This window comes from Microcaecilia unicolor, chromosome 7 (assembly GCF_901765095.1).
Source record: "Microcaecilia unicolor chromosome 7, aMicUni1.1, whole genome shotgun sequence".
NCBI classification, from domain to species: Eukaryota; Metazoa; Chordata; class Amphibia; order Gymnophiona; family Siphonopidae; genus Microcaecilia; species Microcaecilia unicolor.
In genome coordinates, this window is record NC_044037.1 from 101,718,873 (window position 1) to 101,742,268 (window position 23,396).

The 23,396-nt window shown below is 47.6% G+C and overlaps 2 protein-coding genes across 3 annotated transcripts in view; both read left to right on the forward strand.

Moving 5' to 3' along the window:
- Window positions 1–23,396, forward strand: part of LOC115474635 (sulfotransferase 1C4-like) — a 50,615-nt gene that overhangs the window by 21,197 nt on the left and 6,022 nt on the right. For both annotated transcript variants that reach the window (XM_030210213.1, XM_030210214.1), the window contains exons 5-7: window positions 11,076–11,202; window positions 11,328–11,422; window positions 11,586–11,766. In XM_030210213.1, the coding sequence (XP_030066073.1) occupies window positions 11,076–11,202; window positions 11,328–11,422; window positions 11,586–11,766 (403 nt within the window). The remainder of the gene's footprint in view (window positions 1–11,075; window positions 11,203–11,327; window positions 11,423–11,585; window positions 11,767–23,396) is intronic.
- Window positions 1–23,396, forward strand: part of LOC115474633 (sulfotransferase 1C4-like) — a 313,490-nt gene that overhangs the window by 21,155 nt on the left and 268,939 nt on the right. The gene's annotated exons all lie outside the window — the stretch shown is intronic.

Below are 23,396 nucleotides of genomic sequence, written 5' to 3' on the forward strand. Positions count from 1 at the left end.
CCGCTTTCCTGTCTGTCTTCTGCTAATTCTTCAAGCGGCTGTCCATTTGTCTTTTTTCTCCTGTCGTTTCATTTCCTCACTACACCTACCTCTGAAATATTGATCCTTCCATTTTAGCTCTTTCCTTTCTTTTTTTTCTTTTCTGCCTCTGTATACTCAAATTTCATCCTCTTTCTAAATCTTTTCCTTCTTTTTACTTTTCAGATATCTATCACATTTCCATCTCCTTTCACCCACTAGCTCTCCCATTCCCCATCTCCAGTGGTGTGCTGGTAAATTTTTAACAACAGGCTCTCTCCCCGGTCCACCTTGGCGCCCCCCCATCCACCTCGGCGCCCCCCCCCCCCCCATCCACCGCTGCGTCCACCCACCCACCTCTGCGCCCCCCCAAAATTGCAGAGCTGGCCATAGCGGGGGGGAGGGGGCAATGCATTATTCTCTCCAGGAAAAAAAATTAAATGATCCCAGGTTCCAATCTAATTCATGTTTAATATGGGATAAAATGCCATAAATAAGTAAATAAATATAAACTTTTAACATTCAGCACCTGATTCTCAAAGTGGACATATTCCAAACACTATAATGAAAATAAAATTATTTTTTTTCTACCTTTGTTGTCTGGTGACTTTGTTTGTCTGATCATGCTGGTCCAGTATCTGATTCTGCTGCTCTCTATCTGTTCCCTTGACTCCGTTTCCAGGGCTTCCTTTCCATTTATTTCTTTTCTTTCCTCCTTTCTTCTTCATTTCTGATCCTCCGCAGACTTGACTGGATCTAGCTTCTTCCTATTTTCTCCATCCATGTGCAGTTTCTCTCCTCAATTCCTTTTCCCTCATCTAATCTCCTTCCTCTATCTTCCCTCCATGTCCAGCATTTCTTCTCTCTCCCTTCTCTCCCCTCCATCCATGTCCAGAATTTCTCTTGCTCTCCCCTCCATCCATGTCCTGAAACTCTCCTCTCTCCCCTGCCCCCCTCTCCCCATCCATGCCCAGCAAGTCTCTCCCCTGCCCCCTCTCCCCATCCATGCCCAGCAAATCTCTCCCGTGCCCCCCTCTCCCCATCCATGCCCAGCAAGTCTCTCCCCTGCCCCCTCTCCCCATCCATGCCCAGCATGTCTCTCCCCTGCCCCCTCTCCCCATCCATGCCCAGCAAGTCTCTTCCCTGCCCCCTCTCCCCATCCATGCCCAGCAGGTCTCTCCCCATCCATGCCCAGCAAGTCTCTCCCCTGCCCCCTCTCCCCATCCATGCCCAGCAAATCTCTCCCCTGCCCCCTCTCCCCATCCATGCCCAGCAAATCTCTCCCCTGCCCCCCTCTCCTCATCCATGCCCAGCAAATCTCTCCTCTGCCCCCCTCTCCCCATCCATGCCCAGCAGGTCTCTCCCCATCCATGCCCAGCAAGTCTCTCCCCTGCCCCCTCTCCCCATCCATGCCCAGCAAATCTCTCCCCTGCCCCCCTCTCCCCATCCATGCCCAGCAAGTCTCTCCCCTGCCCCCCTCTCCCCATCCATGCCCAGCAAATCTGTCCCCTGCCCCCCTCTCCCCATCCATGCCCAGCAAGTCTCTCCCCTGCCTCCTCTCCCCATCCATGCCCAGCAAGTCTCTCCCCTGCCCCCTCTCCCCATCCATGCCCAGCAAATCTCTCCCCTGCCCCCCTCTCCCCATCCATGCCCAGCAAGTCTCTCCCCTGCCCCCCTCTCCCCATCCATGCCCAGCAAGTCTCTCCCCTGCCCCTCTCTCCCCATGCATGCCCAGCATGTCTCTCCCCTGCCCCCTCTCCCCATCCATGCCCAGCAAGTCTCTCCCCTGCCCCCTCTCCCCATCCATGCCCAGCAAATCTCTCCCCTGCCCCCTCTCCCCATCCATGCCCAGTGATTCTCCTCCCTCCCCTGCCCTTCCCTCCCGCTCCCAAACATGTCCAGCGAACATGTCCCTCGCCCCCACCCTCCCCTCCCGCTCCCATCTGACTTTTTAAATTACCTCCGTCGAAACCGCTATTTAAAGCCCTGCTGCGTGCAGGCCGTCTCTCCAGGCTTCCCCTGCTTGCTTCGGTGATGTTCGTGCCCTTAGTCCCGTCTTCGCGGAAAAATGAAATGACGTCAGAATGACGTCAGAAGGCGGGGCTAAGGGCTCGAACGTCACCAAAGCAAGCAGGGGAATCCTGGAGAGACGGCCTGCACGCAGCAGGGCTTTAAATAGCGGTTTTGACGGAGGTAATTTAAAAGTCAGATGGGAGCAGGAGGGGAGGGTGGGGGCGAAGGACATCGTTAGACATGCCTCGGAGCGGCAGGGGAGGTAAGCATGGCCTGTGATGGTGCCCCCTGCCATGCTTACCTCCCCCAATGGAGCCGGCTCGCCCCCAACAACAACCGGCTCGCAAGAGCTGTCAAAATTTAACAAGCGGCTCTTGCGAGCCGGACAGAGCCGGCTCCAGCACACCACTGCCCATCTCTCTCCTTCCCAGCCTTCCATTCCCTTCCATCTTCGATCTACGCACCATTACCATATTTCTACCCCCTGTGATCACTATTCTCTCATTTTTTCCTTCCCATCTCCACTCCCTGGGCCTCTCCCCCATGCTTTCCACCATTCCCAGTGTCTCCCTCCCTCCACCCTTCCAGCCCAGCATCTGTTCCCTCTTTCTACCCTCCTCACCCTCGTAGCCTGATATTTCTCTATCCCTTTTACCTCCCACCACCAGCATCTTCCTGTCCCATCTCTCTCCCCTCCCCCATTGTCCAGTATGTTTCCCTTTCTCTTCCCTACCATCCATTGTCCATCTTCTCTCTTTCTCCCCTCCCCCGCTTGTGCATCTCTCCTTTCCTCTCCTCTTTTTCACTTTCATGTCCAACTTTTCTCCCTCTCCCTACCTTGAGCCCCTAGCTTAACATCTCTCTCTACCCCCCATCCCCCCCATCTCTCCATCCTTCCTTTCCCTCACCTCAATGCCATGTTCAACATTTCCCCTCTCATCTCTCCCTCCCTTCCACTTCCATGTCAACATGTTTTTCTTCTCATTCCCTCCCTCTTCCCATCCCACCCATATCCAACAATTCTCCCTCTCTTTCCCCTTGCAGCATCTCTCCGTCCCTCCCCCACCCAGCTCTACCCTGTCTCACTCCCTCATCCCAACAGTGCTCCTGTCTCTCCCTGACCCCCCCCCCCCCCCCCCACACACACACACACACTACCCGCCAGCATGCTGCAGGTTTTTTTTCCCTCCCTTTCCCCAGCCACCACTGGCACGCTGGCTGCAGGCCTTCTTTCCCCTCCCTCCCCTTCGGGCAGCGCCGCAGTCTAAGCAAAGCTGCACGGCACCGGGTCCGTCCTGCCGCTACGCTGCTGCCCTCTGTAGCTGGGTTGCCCATCCACGACCCAGCCAGGCTCAACCCTGCTTAGCTGCCTCTTCCTCCACACAACTGTTGTCTTCACTCCACAGCAATCTGGCTCCTCTGAGCCTTGGCTTCAGGCCCTGTGAACTCCCAGGACTTCCTCCTCCCTCCGTTCCTTTCACAGAGGCACATTCAAAGCCCAATGTTTATAAGTAAGAGCTTTTATTTTCTTGCTTCAAATCAACAAAACACCCTTCACTCCAGGTTGTTTAGGCTAGCAGCCCAGAGCACAATTCAGGTTCAACACAGTCAAATTCAGGTTCAAAAACAGTCCATATAACTTCAAACTCAGGTTCAAAAACAGTCCATATAACTTCACTTCACATTAGCTCAGATTACTTCACTTAGGGAACAGTACATTATCAGAGGGAAAAACCAAATAGCTTGGTAGGTTGCAGCCCAGACCTTTTTAGTATGAAACAGTTTACACAGTCTTTCTTGCACCTTCTTACAGCACGGTTACACAGCTTTATTCCCACCTGGTTCAGGCTGGGGTTTCAATTGTGCCCAGCTCTCTTTCTCCCCCACAGGCTGCACCTGTTTCCTCTTTAGTAGAGATTTCCCCCAGTGCCTCAGCCTCTCTCCTCCGGTCTTCCACCAGGCTCTCCAAGGTACAGCTAGCCACCCTCTTACAGCAGCTTTTTGGGTTTGAGCCAGGGCTCCAATCTCCATCTGTTCCTCCCCTAGTCCTTCAGTAATCTCCATTTTATCCTCCTCTTCAACTTCCCCCGCCCCCAATCTCTCCAGCTGGCCCTCATCACCTTCCTCAGAGACCATTTCCCAATCTTCTATCTCCTCCCCTAACTCTTGCACAGCCGGGTGGGGAAGAGAAGGATTCTGGGACTGGTAGTTCCTCCCCTTCTTCCTTAACCCAGCCAACCTCTCTGCCTCCGGTAGCCCAGCTTTCTGAATGTGGGTGTTGTGCACATGGAATCTGCCCCATTGGGATTCCCCAGCTCCCTGTACCCCCTTTCTTCGTGCCTTCCTGGATCCCCTTTCACCTGCACTCTCACACCTCCCTTGTCATCTTTGTCTGGCAGAGGTGTTAGTTCTGCTGCTTCTGCAGCGGATCCGCGCGCTGCCAGGGCTGTCTGTATGCTGCTGCGACTGCTTCCTTCTGGCCGGCCTCACCTTCTCAGATACTCTTTCTGAAGAGGCGGGGCCAGCACAGAGGAAGCAGTCGCAGCAGCATACAGACAGCCCTGGCAGCACGCAGATCTGCTGCAGATAAGCAGCAGAAGAACTAACACCTCTGCTCTGCCAAAGATGACAACGGAGGGCAGCAGCGTAGCGGCAGGATGGACCCGGTGCCGTGCAGCTTTGCTTAGAGGGGAGGGAGGGGAAGAAGGCCTACAGCATGCCGGCAGATCTTCCCAATTCTTTTATTGGCGTCTGCACCGTTGCTGGGTGGGCCCGAGCCCAAAGTGGGCCCCTGGGCTTTGAACTGGAACTCGGGTGCTGAAAAGGGGGGCAGGTGGGGGCTGTGGTGAGTCACTGGGCATGGATGGGAGGGAAAGATGGGGGCAAAGGAGAGTTGCTGGACATGGATTGGAGGGGAGGGCAGGGGAGAAAGGAGAAATTGCTGGACATGGAGGGGAGGGCAGGGGAGAGAGGAGAAATGCTGGACATGGATGGGAGGGGAGAAAGGAGAAATTGCTGGACATGGAGGGAAGGGCAGGGGAGAGAGGTGAATTGCTAGACATGGAAGGATGGAAGGGGGCAGAGGAGAGAGGAGAATTGCTGGATATGGATGGGTGGAGGAGAGAGCAGGGGAGAGAGGAGAGTTGCTGGATATGGATGGATGGAGGGGAGGAGAAATGCTGGACATGGATGGAGTGGAGAAAAGACAGGAAGGAGATGCACATGGATGGAGGGGAGAGAGGAGAAATGTTGAACATGGATGGAGTGGAGGGCAGGGAAGACAGGAGAAATATTGGACAGGGATGGAGAGAAGGAAAGACAGAGGAAAGAGATGCACATAGATGGAGGCGAAGGGAGAGAGGAGAAATGCTGGACATGGATGGCGGGGAGGGAAGACAGAGCAGGAGATGCACATGGTTGGAGAGGAGAGAGGAGAAATTCTGGACATGGATGGAGGGGAGGGAAGACAGAGGAAAGAGAAGCACATGGATGGAGGGGAGAGAGGAGAAATGCATTCTCCTGCGGCCCCAACAGGCACAGGACCCAGCCAGCACACACAGAGCACAGTCTGCAGTGCTCCACATGCACACAAATTTTGAAAGCTCAAGCCCAGCTGCCCAGGTAAAATAAATATGTTTAAATGTACAGTATAATGGTGGTGGTGGGCTCTTCATTGCCTAAGGGGGAAAAAAAGTTATATTTAATCAAATATACCTTTTTTCCTCCCTAAGCAGTGAAGAGCATACCCCCACTCAGAAACCCACCAACAATAAATTTTAATGTTGTTGGGTTTCTGGGAGGGGATGGGGGTGAGGGTGGGCTCAATGCCCAAGTTAAAATAATAATAATAATAATAAAGGTTCTGTATTTTTTTATGTTGGTGGGTTCTATGTTTTTTTTATGTTTGTTATAAAGCAAAGTTTGAAGGATATATGCCATTGCTGTAATTATATTGCGGGATCCTGTTATGTGTGTTGAGATGTTTGCCATTATTGTAGACTTAAGTCTGGTCAAGTTTAAGATATGGGATAATGTAAGTGGTTGTTTTTTTTTCCCATTATGTATATGGTTTATACTGATGCAGGATAGCTGTTGGGCAGACTACTTAGAAATCTATCATCAAGTGCATTCTAAGGCATTATTTTGTAGTATCCCGAGAAACACTACCCATACCTATATGCCGAGTGCCCACCCATATTAGTTCTGGGCCCAACCAAAATGTCAGGTTTGGCTGCGCCACTGCTTTAAACTGAAACTCCTCTGTCACACCAAACCTATGTTAGATCCAAAACATCACCAGATTGTGGTACAGACCTTGGTACTAACAATCATAGATTACTGCAACATCATATACCTAGACCTTCCAGACAAATCAATAAGGTCACTACAGATTGTCAAAAACACGGCTGCTAAGCTAATAGGGGGAGGAAGATGGCATGATCATGCTACCCCATATTTAACAAAACTACACTGGCTACCCCTCAAAGCTAGATTGGGATTTAAACTCTTGACATTAATCTTTAAGGGAATTTTATGGCTTATTACCAGAATATTTACAAAAATATGTCCATATTTACCAACCTAAAAGAGCCCTTAGATCCTTACAAGATGCTCACCCTTGATACCAGTAGCCTTAAAACTGAATTATGAGATCCAATCCAGCTTATAATCGAACGAGAATAACGCCCAAGTTCCGACCTAAATCGGGAGATGGGCGTTCTTCTCACAAAAACAAATAAAGCGGCATAATCGAAAGCCGAACGTTGGACGCTTTCAACTGCACTCCGTCGCGGATGCGGACAAAGTTGATGGGGGAGTGTCGGAGGCGTGGTGAAGGCGGAACTGGGGCGTGGTTATCACCCGAACAGAGATGGGCGCCCTTCGCCGATAATGGATGCGTTTGTAGCTAGAATTTAGGGCACTTTTCCTGGACCCTGTTTTTTGACGAATAAGGCCCCAAAAAGTGCCCTAAATGACCAGATGACCCCCAGAGGGAGTCGGGGATGACCTCCCCTGACTCCCCCAGTGGTCACTAACCCCCTCCCACCACAAAAAATGATGTTTCACAACTTTTTACTTTCACCCTCAAATGTCATACCCTCCTCCCAAGCAGCAGTATGCAGGTCCCTGGAGCAGTTGTTAGGGGGTGCAGTGGACGTCAGGCAGGTGGACCCAGGCCCATCCCCCCCCTACCTGTTACAATTGTGCTGCTTAATGCTACTAGTCGTCCAACCCCCCCAAACCCCCTGTACCCACATGTAGGTGCCCCCCTTCACCCCTTAGGGCTATAGTAATGGTGTAGACTTGTGGGCAGTGGGTTTTGAGGGGGATTTGGGGGGCTCAACACCCAAGGGAAGGGTGCTATGCACCTGGGAGCTCTTTTTCCTTTTTTTTTGTTTTTGTAAAAGTGCCCCCTAGGGTGCCCGGTTGGTGTCCTGGCATGTGAGGGGGACCAGTGCACTATGAATCCTGGCCCCTCCCACGAACAAATACCTTGGATGTATTCGTTTTTGAGCTGGGCGATTTCATTTTCCATTATCGCTGAAAAGCAAAAACGCCCAGCTCACACCTTGGCGAATAAAACATGGGCGTCTATTTTTTTTGGAAAATACGGTTCACTCCGCCCCTTCACGGACCCGTTCTCGGAGATTAACGCCCATGGAGATAGGCGTTTCTGTTCGATTATGCCCCTCTATATATCTCAAAGTCTAGACCCAGAATACCGTGCAGTGCTTGATACCTGTAGCCTTAAACAAAGAACAATAAGATCCAGAACACCTGTCACCTATATTCCCTGACATAGCAGGAATTCATAAAGATACAAGAAGAACACTATGTTTAGACTCATGTTTTCATACCACAGTGCTCACTATTAATAAATACTAGGCCGTACTATCTAATAAAATAAGTTCTCCTTAGTTAATTATTGTCACGATCAGTTCTATGTCAATGCAAACCTTTTTAAAACTGTTCAATTCAGTTTAAAATTTGTAGTTTGTTTTTCCTCGTATCTTGGTCTGTTCTCTGTCTAAAGCTTAACAGTTAAGTGGATTATCAATGCCAAATTTAAATTAAATCATACCCTTTTCCCTCCCCCCCCCCCCCACACTTTTAAATTAGCATAATAATTGATAGCATCATTCAACAAATCCTTCTATTACTGATGGTAATGTGCACACTGAATATATTCTAGAAATTACATGGAAAAATAATCAAATACACCAAATTAATACAATATATTAAACTGAACAATATTTGCAGTATTTTGGAAATATATGCAAGTACTTTTAACGCTTGGCTCCCAGACAGATCTAGCTCCCTAGTCCAGCATCTTTCTGTTCACCATGTGAGCAGTAATGTTCAGCAACACTGTAACAGAAATCTTGTGGGTAATGTCAACCATAAAATGATTTTTTTTTTTTTTTGGGGGGGGGGGGGGGTTGAAGATTTCCACCACCAGGCTTCAGATCTGCTGACCTTAGTTTATTGTTGAGTCATCAAACATGTTTAGAATATGTTTTATCAGTATTATTCTGAGGACTAGGGAAGCCAAGGTTCAAATTCCACTACTATTCCTTGATCTTGAGACCATGGACTAGTCACTTAACCTTCCATGGCCTCAGGTACAAACAGATATAAACCCCCTTAGAGTAAGGAAAATATCTAGTATACCTGAATGTAACTCACATGGAGCTACAACTGAAAGAGGCATGACCTAAATCCAAATCTACAATCCAGTATCAAGCACACTGTGAAGTAATCTAAAACAAACAATGGCAAATGAATAGGAAAATACAGGAATTCGTATAATTTTATCAAAAAGTAAGGAGAAAAATACCTTATAAAGACCAAGATCAACAATAATAAGGCTCAATTTGAACATAGGATCAGGAACACCAAACAAAAAAAAACTTCTACATCGGATACACACAGCACAGGAGGAGTAGAGGCTGACCACAGACTACACCAACTCAGGAGATGATGCTGGGAAAAAAACACTTTATTGGTTATTCAAAGGACCCAACATGGTCCGTGTTTTGACGTGCCAAGGCGTCTGCCTCAGGGGTCACAAAGGAGATTCACAGAGTACACATGCTAAACAGAATTACAACCAAAGGTGAACTCTATTGAAATTCAAATCAAGTATCCTCCACATACTAGTTCTGGAAAGATCAGGACATATAATTCACCGAGCCTCAGCAAAGAGATCTGTCTCTCTCTCTCTCTTCCTGGCTAAGACTGAAGCAACAGCCAGCCACACCTGCTGGGTAATTTCAAAACTCCCACATGCACCATTCAGCATCGCCCTGTCTCTTTCTCTCTCTCTCTCTTTGCATATCAAGCATTGCGCCATCTCTATCTTTTTCTCTCCCCACATGAAGTATTTGTTCTCTCTCTCTGTCACAACTGTCAGGAATGGTGAGCCCTTGGACCAAAGCCGGAGCCATGGCAGACAAATCACCTCGGCTGGCACAGGCAGGAATCAGAACAGACTGGACTAGGATAAACTAACAGACTCAACAAGGCAGGACAGAGGTAACTAAAAACACAATGGACAAAACAAGAACCGGATCCAGACGAGGCAAGGAAAAGAAGGCAAAGGGGCCAGAACTGGAACCCAGACAGGACAAGGCAAGACTCAGAACTGGATTATTTTTCTTCACCCAACGTGTAATTAGACTCTGGAATTCGTTGCCGGAGAACGTGGTACGGGCGGTTAGCTTGACGGAGTTTAAAAAGGGGTTAGATAGATTCCTAAAGGACAAGTCCATAGACCGCTATTAAATGGACTTGGAAAAATTCCGCATTTTTAGGTATAACTTGTCTGGAATGTTTTTACGTTTAGGGAGCGTGCCAGGTGCCCTTGACCTGGATTGGCCACTGTCGGTGACAGGATGCTGGGCTAGATGGACCTTTGGTCTTTCCCAGTATGGCACTACTTATGTACTTATGTACTTATGTACATATATGCGCACATAGGCATGTGGAATTCTTTGCAATGTGATATATGTTTAGAAAATCCTATGGCCCCGATACTCAGACCGCAGGAGCTAGCTGCACAGTCTTTCGCAGTCCGCGCTGAACCCGGATATTCAATGCTGGGCCATTTCCGGTGACCGGCATTGAATATCTAGGTTTCTTTCAGCTGGTTTGAACATGTCGATATCGATATTCAGACAGAGACAACAGTCTTCAAACCGGCTAAAGATATACCAAATATGACCGCCAAACCTGGTTAAAAATCAGCGGACAGCTGGTTATATCAAATGATACAACTGGTTATCCGCTACTTAACCAGTCAGATAGCGCTAAATATTAGGCATCATGTCTCTTTTCAGATAGTGCTGAAAACACACTTATTTCATTCAGCATTTCACAACAAATGAACAGTTGGACCCTGCAAATTAGAATTTACTGATTGGGGAGCAGTTGGTATGAATGGTTTTAACTATCTTGTGAGTGTTCTATCAATTTATGGCGTTCCATTTCTTAGATTTGTTTTAGTTTGTTAATATGTAAACCACCTTGACTCATGCCAAAAGAGGCAGTATATCAAATCAATAAACAATAAATGATAACTGCCAAAATTATACCTAAGTGCTCTTATGTAAATACTTGTTTAATTTATACAGCACATATCAGCATGGGAAGTGTGTATATGGGCATAGCTTGGGCAGAGCATGGTTAGATCTCAGATTTAGATGCATGTAATTTACAGAATACTGTAATTTATGTGGGTATCTGCAGCACTTAGGAAATAATGTACACCAGCTCTATTGCTGGCATAAGCGATTGAACCTAAATACGTACAATTGGGGAGGGGCCAGCACTGGCTGCTGAGGTTGGAAACAGTTTTGGCTGCCGGAGGAGTTCTTCAGCTGGTGGGGCTTGGGGATCCCCTGCCAAACTCAGCAAGCGAGTGTGCACCAATTTTGGGTGGGCCTGAGCCCAAAGTGGGTGTACCCTCCCTACCCATTTGGGCCCACCTATGGTTATGTCATTATTTCAGTGTATCTTTTTCAATGTGTGTCTATCTCTCTCAGGTAATTTACGTTGCTCGGAATGCCAAAGACAACCTGGTATCATACTTCCACTTCGGGAGGATGAATCAGGGAATGCCAGATCCAGGTACCTGGCCAGAGTTTTTTGAGACATTCCTGGCTGGAGAAGGTGAGTAACACTGATCAGGAACTGATTCCGTCCCTAGATTAAGATGTAGTTTTAGCCCTGTGCAGCCACTCTATATAATCAGAGACACTCATTTACTCTCTCCTGGTTTTTTTGCTGTCCTTCAGTGTCTTGGGGTCCATGGCATGATCATGTGAAAGGATGGTGGGAGGCAAGAGAGCATCATCGTATTTTATACCTATTCTATGAGGACATGAAGGAGGTAAGAAACATGAGGAGCATGCTCTAGAAGAGATTTCTCAGATCATTCAATTACTTCACATGATTCCTCTTCCTGCATCTGTTTCTACCTGATAAATATTTCTTCTCCTCTCTCTATTTCTCTCTCTCTCTGATGGGCATTTGTTTGTCTCTTTCCTTGGCAGAACCCTGCTCGTGAGATCCGGAAAGTTATGCAGTTTCTGGAGAAGGATCTTGATGAGAAGATCCTGGAAAAGATTGCCCATCACTCCTCCTTCCAAACCATGAAGGAGAACCCCATGGCTAACTTTTCCACCATGCCGTCATTTATCTTTGATCAATCAATCTCGCCATTCATGAGGAAAGGTATCTGAAAAAGCTTCAGTTACTAAGCTCCAGAATATACCATAGCCTCTATTTCTGATCAGATTTTGAAATACATTGTCTGGGTCTTGGAATCTCGGTGATTTTAGGATACAGACCTGTACTCTGGTATATGCCACTAGGCATATCTGGAAGTTCAGTATTTTCAATAGGCTATGGGATATCATCAGGACTTATAAATTACTACTCTGAAATGTGTCCGCAGACTACCCCAGACTCTTGGATACATCTACTACTACTACTCATCATTTCTATAGCGCTACTAGACGTATGCAGCGCTGTACACCTGAACATGAAGAGACAGTCCCTGCTAGATAGAGCTTACAATCTAAGCTGCATTGAGCCTGCCATGAGTGGGAAAGCGCGAGGTACAAATGTAACAAAAAAAATTAGGACAGACAAACAGGACAAACAAGAGATAAGGGAATATTAAAGTGAGGATGATGAAATAAGGGTTCTAAACAAGTGAATAAGGGTTAGGAGTTAAAAGCAGCATCAAAAAGGTGGGCTTTTAGCTTAGATTTGAAGACGGCCAGAGATGGAGCTTGACGTACCGGCTCAGGAAGTCTATTCCAGGCATATGGTGCAGCAAGATAAATGTAACGGAGTCTGGAGTTAGCGGTGGAGGAGAAGGGTGCAGAAAAGAGAGATTTACCCAGTGAACAGAGTTCCCGGGGAAGAATGTAGGGAGAGATGAGAGTGGAGAGGTACTGAGGAGCTGTAGAGTGAATGCACTTATAAGTCAATAAGAGGAGTTTGAACTGTGTGCGGAAACGGATAAGAAGCCAGTGAAGTGACTTGAGGAGAGGGCTAATATGAGCATAACAACAGTGGCGGAATATTAGTCGTGCAGCAGAATTTTGAACAGATTGAAGAGGAGATTGCAGATTGCATCTGCAGGCTTTTTCTGAGATTTCAAAAATCTCTGTAAGCACCAGACTAAGACTCCAGCTCTAGGATGTGCCTTAAGATCTAGAATAAGTCCTAACTCTTCAAGATGCCCACATGGCTCAAGGATATGCCCCAGCCAGTCAGGTTTTCAGGATATCAACAGTGCATAAGCCAGAGACAGATTTGTATGTGCTAAAGGTGCCTACCTTCCCTTTATAGAGTACCAGTCTAACCTTATATATATATGCCTACAATTTAGGTGTGTGCACTTATGCCAGCCATAGAGTTAGTATGAGTATAGGGAAAGTGCAGCAGGTACCCATGTAAATTATAGTATTCTGTAAGTTATGAGCATGTGAGAGCCCTGCTTATGGCCCACACATGCTCCTCCTCTATGTATACCTCCTTGCAAATACCTCTATGTAAGTTGAAAGGGTATTTGCAGAGCAGTGCTTAGGCAGCGTGCTGATCTATACCCACATAACTATGCACATATGCTACTATTTAATTATTAATTTTAAAAATTGATAACCCACTTATATTCTAAGTGGTTCCCATACAAATGCTCATATTAAAAACATAAAAACAAATCAACTTCAACATACAAAAACAACTCATCTGTGCTTCTGCTTCATTCTCCTGCAACAAAATGGTCATCCATCAAAAAATGCCTGAATAAAAGAGCTGTGTCTCTTTAATAATTTCTTAAACCGTGAGACATTTGTGTATAAATGCAACTGCCCTGACAAATTGCTCCACATTAAAGAGCCTGCCACTGAAAAAGCTGAGGCTCTTGTATCCACATAATGCACATTTGCCACTGACTCCAGTGACAACCGCATTGCTGTTTCTGATCTTAAAGTTCTCCCAGGACAGTAAACATGCAAAACATTTACAAAATACCAAGGAACTTTTGCATACAACATTTAATGTAGAACGGACAGTATCTAATCATATATCTCACTGGCAACCAGTGAAGCTGCTTTAAAACTGGTGTAATATGCACAAATCTTGAAACACTAGCAATCGGCCTGGCAGCTGCATTTTGAATAATTTGCAATGCCTTGAACATAAGAACATAAGTGTTGTCATACTGGCAGGGCCGTGCCTAGGGTCTCTGGCGCCATTCTGCAGACTATCAGTTGCCCCCACCCCGTGAAAATGATCGCTCACCACTTGCCACACTGACAGGAATTGTCAGCAATATTCTTAGAAACAAATTGCTATACATTGCAAAATAAGATAGCAGATGCAAATTCTCAAAGTGGACATATTCCAAACACTAAAATGAAAATAAAATGATTATTTTCTACCTTTGTTGTCTGGTGACTTTCTTTTTCTGATCATGCTGGCCCAGTATCTGATTCTGCGTCTATCTGTCCTCTTAACTCCGTTTCCAGGGCTTCCTTTCCATTTATTTCTTTCCTTTCCTCCTTTCTTCTTCATTTCTGGACCTCAGCTTCTGCCTATTTTCTCCATCCATGTGCAGTTTTTCTCCTCTCTTCCTTTTCCCTCATTTCATCTCCTTCATCTCTCTTCCCTCCCCTCTATGTCCAGCAATTTCTCCTCTCTCCCTGAGCCCTGCCCTCCCATCCATGCTCCTCTGTCCCCTGCCCCCTCCATTCATTCCTATCCAGCAATTCCCCTCTCTCCCTGAGCCCTGCCCTCCCATCCATGCTCCTCTGTCTCCTCCATTCATCCCTAATTCCCTATCCAGCAATTCCCCTCTCTCCCTGAGCCCTGCCCTCCCATCCATGCTCCTCTGTCCCCCTCCATTAATCCCTATCCAGCAATTCCCCTCTCTCCCTGAGCCCTACCCTCCCATCCATGCTCCTCTGTCCCCCCTCAATTAATCCCTATCCAGCAATTCCCCTCTCTCCCTGAGCCCTGCCCTCCCATCCATGCTCTTCTGTCCCCTCCATTCATCCCTATCCAGCAATTCCCCTCTCTCCCTGAGCCCTGCCCTGCCATCCATGCTCCTCTGTCCCCTCCATTCATCCCTAATTCCCTATCCAGCAATTCCCCTCTCTCCCTGAGCCCTGCCCTCCCATCCATGCTCCTCTGTCCCCCTCCATTAATCCCTATCCAGCAATTCCCCTCTCTCCCTGAGCCCTACCCTCCCATCCATGCTCCTCTGTCCCCCCTCCATTAATCCCTATTCAGCAATTCCCCTCTCTCCCTGAGCCCTGCCCTCCCATCCATGCTCCTCGGTCCCCTCCATTCATCCCTATCCAGCAATTCCCCTCTCTCCCTGAGCCCTACCCTCCCATCCATGCTCCTCTGTCCCCCCTCCATTAATCCCTATCCAGCAATTCCCCTCTCTCCCTGAGCCCTGCCCTCCCATCCATGCTCCTCGGTCCCCTCCATTCATCCCTATCCAGCAATTCCCCTCTCTCCCTGAGCCCTGCCCTCCCATCCATGCTCTTCTGTCCCCTCCATTAATCCCTATCCAGCAATTCCCCTCTCTCCCTGAGCCCTACCCTCCCATCCATGCTCCTCTGTCCCCCCTCCATTAATCCCTATCCAGCAATTCCCCTCTCTCCCTGAGCCCTGCCCTCCCATCCATGCTCTTCTGTCCCCTCCATTCATCCCTATCCAGCAATTCCCCTCTCTCCCTGAGCCCTGCCCTCCCATCCATGCTCTTCTGTCCCCTCCATTCATCCCTATCCAGCAATTCCCCTCTCTCCCTGAGCCCTGCCCTGCCATCCATGCTCCTCTGTCCCCTCCATTCATCCCTAATTCCCTATCCAGCAATTCCCCTCTCTCCCTGAGCCCTGCCCTCCCATTCATGCTCCTCCGTCCCCTCCATTCATCCCTAATTCCCTATCCAGCAATTCCCCTCTCTCCCTTCCATGACCCCCCCTCGCATCCATGCTCGTCTCTCCCCGCTCCTCCCGCTCCCATGTCCCAGTTGGCCTGGCCCGCCCTCTTCTCCCCTCCCCCTTCGCATCCATGCTCGTCTCTCCCCTGCCCTCCCACTCCCATGTCCCAGTTGGCCTGGCCTGGCCCACCCTCTTCTCCCCCCCCCTTCGCATCCATGCTCCTCTCTCCCCTGCCCTCCCGCTCCCATTGTTCAACTGCCCGCCCTCTTCTCCCCCCCAACATCCCTTTTCTTTTTTTTTTCTGTTTAAATTTACCTCCGTAGCGGTCCAGCAGCGCAGCGTCAGTGAAGGAGGCAGCGCTCCCGACGTCTCTAGCCTTCCCTTCACTGTGTTCCGCCTTCTGACGTCAGATATGACATCAGAAATGACGTCAGAAGAAGGCGGAACACAGCGAAGGGAAGGCTAGAGGCGTCGGGAGCGCCACCTCCATCACTGATGCTGCACTGCTGGACCGCCACGGAGGTAAATTTAAACAGAAAAAAAAAGAAAAGGGATGTTGGGGGGGGAGAAGAGGGCGGGCAGTTGAACAATGGGAGCGGGAGGGCGAGCGAGGTGAGCATGGTGCGGTGGCACCCCCCAGAGGGTGGCGCCCCCCTGCCATGCTTACCCTGCTTACCGTGTTGGCACGGCCCTGCATACTGGGACAGACCAAATGTCCATCAAGCCCAGTATCTTGTTTCCAACAGCAGCCAATCCAGGTCACAAGTATCTGGCAAGATCCCAGAACAGTAAAACAAATTTTATGCTGCTTATTCTAGGAATAAGCAGTGGATTTTCCCAAGTCCATCTTAATAATGGCTTATGGACTTTTCTTTTAGGAAATTATCCAAACCTTTTTAAAACCCTGCTAAGCTAACTGCTTTTACCACATTCTCTGGCAACGCATTCCAGAGTTTAATTACATCTTGAGTGAAGAAATATTTTCTCCAGTTTGTTTTAAATGTATTTATTTATTTTATTTAACACATTTATATCCCACATTTTCCCACTTAGTTGCAGGCTCAATGTGGCTTACACAATACCGGAGAGGCAGGCTCTGGTTCGATAAAATACAAATACACAATATAGTAATCAGTATGGAAGAAACATAAGCATAGAGCAACAAAGAAATAAAGAGGGGGTGTTAATAGAAGTCCAATATGGTCCATAGTTTTTCTGTGTCACAGGTTAATTTGGATCAGGGGGATAGGCCATCTTAAACAAGTTGGTTTTCAGTAATTTCCTGAAGTTGAGATGGTTATGAATAGATCTCAATGTTTTGGGCAGAGTGTTCCACAGTTGTGTACTTATGTAAGAAAAGCTGGATGCATATGTTGATTTGTATCTAAGACCACTGCAGTCTGGATAATGCAAATTTAATAAGTACGGGATAGGCTGGTACTGTTTCTGGGTGGTAGATTTATGAGGTTTAACATATATCCAGGAACTTCACCGTAAATAATCCTGTGGACCAGAGAGCAAACCTTGAAGGCAATACGTTTCTTGGTGGGAAGCCAGTGCAGTTTTTTACGAAGGGGTTTGGCACTTTCAAATTTTGATTTTCCAAATATCTGTCTAGCTGCTGTATTCTGTGCGGTCTGAAGTTTCTTAGTTAGTTGTTCTTTACAACCTGCAAAAATTCCATTGCAGTAATCTAAATGGCATAATACCATTGATTGTACTAAGTTGCGAAATACATCTCGTGGAAAGAAAGGTTTTATACGTTTAAGTTTCCACATTGAGTGGAACATTTTCTTTGTAGTGGAATTTACTTGGCTTTCAAGTGTCAGATTACGGTCAATTATGACGCCATGTAGTTTTAGACTATCCAAGATAGGGAGGGAGTGGTTTGGGATGTTTAAGGTTGTAGGATTATACTTATTGTGTTGAGATGAAAGGATAAGACAATGAGTCTTTTCAGTATTTAGTTTCAGTTGGAATGAGTTTGCCCAAGCGTCCATTGTGTTTAGACCATCTTGATTGTATTTGTGATTTCTGTCAGATCGTGTCTGAAAGGTATATAAATTGTAACATCATCAGCATATATAAATGAGTTAACACCTAAATTGGATAAGGATTTAGCCAGTGGAGTCATCATTATGTTGAAGAGTGTTGGCGATAATGGTGAACCCTGAGGGACTCCACAAACTGCTTTCCATGAGGATATGTTTGATTTTGATTTAACTTGGTATGATCTAGAGCAGTGATGGCGAACCTATGGCCGCGTGCCAGAGAAGGCACGCGCGCCGCCCGTCGCCTCAGCCCGTTCCAGCCCTCCCTCCCACCCACCCGGCGTCAAGCATTCCTTCCTCCCTCCCACCCGGCACCAACCCGCCCAGCCTCCATCCCTCCCTCCGAGCACGAAATTTAAAAGTCTTCCCTTGTCGGGGTTAAGGCGGCCTCAGCAGTAGCAGTGAAAAGCGTGCTGCTGGTTTGGCGCGCCTTCAGTCTTCCGCTGATGGCGGAACCAGTGCTTGAGAGACGGAAGGCTGAAGGCGCGCCGAACCAGCAGAATGCTTTTCACTGCTACTGCTGACGCCGCCTTATCCCCGACAAGGGAAGACTTTTAAATTTTGTGCTCAGAGGGAGGGATGGAGGCCGGGCGGGCTGGTGCCAGGTGGGAGGGAGGGAGGAATGCTTGACGCCGGGTGGGTGGGTGGGAGGGAGGCCTGGTGGCTTGGGTGGGAGCACTGGTGCTTGGGTGGGAGGGAGAGATGCCTGGTGCTGGGTGGGAGTGCTGGGTGGGTGGATGGCCTAGTGCCTGGTGCTGGCCTAGTGCTGGGTGGGTGGGAGTGCTGGATGGGTGGGAGGCCTGGTGCTTGGTGCTGGGTGGCAGGCCTGGTGCTTGGTGCTGGCCTGGTGCTGGGTGGCCGGGAGGGAGGCCTGGTGCTGGGTGGCCTGGTGCTGGGTGGGAGGGAGGCCTGCCTGCCTGCCTGGTGCTGGGTGGGAGGGAGGCCTGCTGCTGGGAGGGCAGGGGGGAGAGGAGGGTGGCTGGACATGGGTGGCTGGAGGGGAGGGCAGGGGAGAGAGGAGGGTGGCTGGACATGGGCGGCTGGAGGGGAAAGGAGGGTGGCTGGACATTTGTGGCTGGAGGGGAGAGGAGGGTTGCTGGACATGGATTGAGGGCAAGAAATGAAGAAGAAAGGAGGAAAGTAAAGAAATAAATGGAAAGGAAGCCCTGGAAATGGAGTTAAGAGAACAGATAGAGAGCAGCAGAATCAGCGACTAGGATCAATATGGATAGAAAAACAAAATCACCAGACAACAAAGGTAGAAAAAATCATTTTATTTTCATTTTAGTGTTTGGAATATGTCCAATTTGAGAATTTACATCTGCTGTCTTATTTTGCACTGGGTATACTGGAGCTGTAACAACTTACAGAAATGATTTATAATGAAAGAAAATCGTGTTATTTTTTTCTCCTATATTAGTATAATATTTTCAATGATGTCTGTTTATATGCGCCATGGCTGGTGTAAGGGGGTGTGGCTATCATAGGGGTGGAGTCATATGTGGTGACCCCGCCCATAGTACTGGCACTTCGTGATAAATAATTAGATTTTGGGTTGCTGTTTGGGCACTTGGTCTCTGAAAGGTTCGCCATCACTGGTCTAGAGGATAAGAAACCTTTAATCCATCTGAGTATTTTTCCGCCGATCCCAAAGTAGTTAAGGAGATTTAGTACAATGTCGTGGTTGACCATATCAAATGCGCTCGACATGTCAAATTGGAGGAGAAGTATACTTTTTCCTGCAGCTATTTCCTGCTTAAATTTGGCTAGAAGAGTAACTAAAACAGTTTCAGTACTATAGAGGGAACGGAATCCAGATTGCGAGTCATGTAGAATAGAAAACTTGTCTAAATAGTTCGTGAGTTTAGTAAGTTGCCATTACTACTTAGTAGCTTCATTTTCTACCCTCTAGTCCTAGTATTTTTGGAAAGTAAACAAGCAATTCACTTCTACCCATTCCACTCTACTCAGTATTTTATAGACCTCTATGTTATCTCCCATCAGCCATCTGTTCTCCAAACCTTGCTTCAAGAACTTGTAATTCCTAAATACAGCGCATTAGAATGATCTATTCTTGATAGAACCATACTCTGCACAACACTCCTACAATCACTCAAAGTTAACATTGGCTTCAATCTATATGAAAAGTGAAGCTGCTGAAAGAAGGATTGAAAACTCTAGCAATTTGATCTTTTACCCATATAGCGCACTCATAAATGTTAGAGCCTATTTTATAGATTTTCCACCAAATGTCTGTATTTGTTCTGTTGGCAAAAAGTGACAGATCACACCATCTATACTTCTTCCCTTGGTACTCTGATCTCATCATATGGTTTTCACTATCACCTTTAGGCTGATGACTCCCAGATCTACCTCTCCACACCAGAAATCTCAGCAGGAATCCAGGCCAAAGTATCAGCCTGCCTGTCTGACACTGCTGTCTGGATGTCTCACCGCTATCTGAAACTAAACATGACCAAGACTGAGCTTCTTATCTTTCCCCCTAAACCAACCTCTCCTCTTCCCGCATTCTCTATTTCTGTGGGTAACACTCTTATCCTCCCTGTCTCATCAGCTTGTAACCTTGGGGTCATCTTCGACTCCTCTCTCTCCTTCTCTGCACATATTCAGCAGACTGCTAAAACATGTCATTTCTTTCTCTATAATATGAGCAAAATTCGCCCTTTCCTTTTTGAGCACACTACCAGAACCCTTATCACCTCTCTCCTAGACTATTGCAACTTGCTTCTCACAGGTCTCCCACTTAGCCATCTCTCTCCTCTTCAATCTGTTCAAAATTCTGCTGCACAACTTATATACCGCCAGCGTCGCTATGCTCATATTAGCCCTCTCAAGTCACTTCACTGGCTCCCTATCTGTTTCCGCATACAGTTCAAACTCCTCTTATTGACTTACAAGTGTATCCACTCTGCAGCTCCTCAGTACCTCTCCACTCTCATCTCTCCCTACATTCCTCCCCGGGAACTCTGTTCACTGGGTAAATCTCTCTTTTCTGCACCCTTCTCCTCCACCGCTAACTCCAGACTCCATTCCTTTTATCTTGCTGCACCGTATGCTGGAATAGACTCCCTGAGCTGGTACGTTAAGCTCAATCACTGGCCGTCTTCAAATCTAAGCTAAAAGCCCACCTTGTTGATGCTGCTTTTAACTCCTAACCCTTACTCACTTGTTCAGTACCCATACTTTTCATTCCCACCTTAGTAAATCCCTTATCTCTTATTTGTCCTGTTTGTATGTCCTAATTAGATTGTAAGCTATTTTGAGCAGGGACTGTTCAAATGTACATCTTGTAGCGCTATCGGAATGATAAGTAGTAGTAGTAGTATATCTCAGGCATTGTTTGGAAAAAGTCTTAAAGCTCAATATTCAAAAAGCGAAGATACTTACTTGTAGCAGGTATTCTCCAAGGACAGCAGGCTGATTGTTCTCACATGTGGGTTGACGTTCGCGTCAGCCCAGGAATCGGCATTTTGCAAGCAAAATATAAACAAAGTTTTCTCAGAGTCTTCTGGCGCGCGTGCAGCGCGCACCGTGCATTCGTGGACTGATTTCCCGTCTGCCACACAAGCATGCCTCCTCAGTTTAATCAAAAAGCAAATAAAGAAATAAATAACAACTCCAAAGGGGAGGTGGATGGGTTTGTGAGAACAATCAGCCTGCTGTCCTTGGAGAATACCTGCTACAGGTAAGTATCTTTGCTTTCTCCGAGGACAAGCAGGCTGCTTGTTCTCACACGTGGGGTATCTCTAGCAGCCAGGCTCACTCAAAACAATGAACGTTGGTCAATTGGGCCTCGCAACGGCGAGGACATGTCATAGATTGACCTGAAACCATAAACAACTAACTGAGAGTGCAGCCTGGAACAGAACAAAAATGGGTCTAGCGGGGTGGAGTTGGAGTCTAAATCCCAAACAGATTCTGCAGCACTGACTGCCCAAACCGACTGTCGTGTCAGGTATCCTGCTGAAGGCAGTAGTAAGATGTGAATGTGTGGACTGATGACCACGTTGCAGCCTTGCAAATCTCTTCAGTGGAGGCTGACTTTAAGTGAGCCACTGACGCAGCCATGGCTCTAACATTATGAGCCGTGACATGGCTCTCCAGAGTCAGCCCAGCCTGAGCATAAGTGAAGGAATTGCAATCTGCTAACCAATTTGAGATTTCCAATGGCGACTCCCCTCCTGTTGGGATCAAAAGAAACAAACATTTGGGTGGACTGTCTGAAGGGCTTTGTCTGCTCCACATAAAAGGCCAATGCTCTCTTGCAGTCCAAGGTATGCAAACTACTTTCACCAGGGCGGGCATGAGGACGGGGAAAGAATGTTGGCAAGACAACTGACTGGTTCAGATGAAACTCCGACACCACCTTTGGCAGGAACTTAGGGTTTGGGAGGACTACTCTGTAGTGATGAAATTTGATATAAGATGAATGTACTACCAAGGCATGAATCTCACTGACTCTACAAGCTGAAGTAATAGCCACCAAGAAAATGACCTTCCAGGTCAAGTACTTCAGATGGCAGGTATTCAGTGGTTCAAAAACAGCTTTCATCAGCTGAGTGAGAACGACGTTGAGATCCCATGTCACTGGTGGAGGTTTGAAAGGGGGCTTTGACAAAAGCAAACCTCTCATAAAGCAAACAACTAAAGGCTATCCAGAGATAGGCTTACCCTCTACACGATGATGAAAAGCACTAATAGCACTAAGGTGAATTCTTACGGAGTTGGTCTTGAGACCAGACTCTGACAAGTGTAGAAGGTATTCAAGCAGGGTCTGTGTAGGACAAGAAAGAGGATCTAGGGCCTTGCTGTCACACCAGACGGCAAACCTCCTCCATTTGAAAGCGTAACACTTTTTTGTGGAATCTTTACAGGAAGCAAGCAAGACTCAGGAGACACCCCATGAAAGACCCAAGAAGGCAAATTCTAAGCTCTCAACATCCAGGCCATGAGAGCCAGAGACTAGAGGTTGGGATGTAGAAGCGACCCCTCGTTCTGGGTGATGAGGGTTGGAAAACATTCCAATCTCCACGGTTCCTCAGAGGACAACTCCAGAAGAAGAGGGAACCAAATCTGACGCGGCCAGAAGGGTGCAATCAGGATCATGGTTCCGCAGTCTTGCTTGAGTTTCAGCAAAGTCTTCCCCACCACAGGTATGGGAGGATACGCATACAGAAGGCCTGTCCCCCAATGCAGGAGAAAGGCATCTGACGCTAGTCTGTCATGGGCCTGAAGCCTGGAGCAGAACTGAGGGAGTTTGTGATTGATCTGAGTGGCAAAAAGATCCACCGAGGGGGTGCCCCACACTCGGAAGATCTTGCGGACTACGCCCATGTTCAGTGACCACTCTTGAGGTTGCATAATCCTGCTCAACCTATCGGCCAGACTGTTGTTTACGTCTGCGAGATAAGTGGCTTGGAGAAACATGCAGTGTCGGCGTGCCCAAAGCCACATCTGGACAGCTTCCTGACACAGAGGGCAAGATCCGGTGCCCCCCTGCTTGTTGGTGTAATACATGGCAACCTGATTGTCTGTCTGAATCAAAATGATTTGGTTAGACAGTCGATCTCTGAAAGCCTTTAGAGCGTTCCAGATCGCTCTTAATTCCAGGAGGTTGATCTGCAGACCTTTTTCCTGAAAGCACCAGGCTCCCTGAGTGTGGAGCCCATCTACATGAGCTCCCCACCCCAGAAGGGATGCATCCGTCATCAGCACTTTTTGTGGCTGAGAAACTTGGAATGGTTGCTTCAAAGTCAAATTAGATCGAATCGTTCACCACTGAAGAGAATTCTGAAAGTCGGTGGACAGTTGGATTACATCTTCTAGA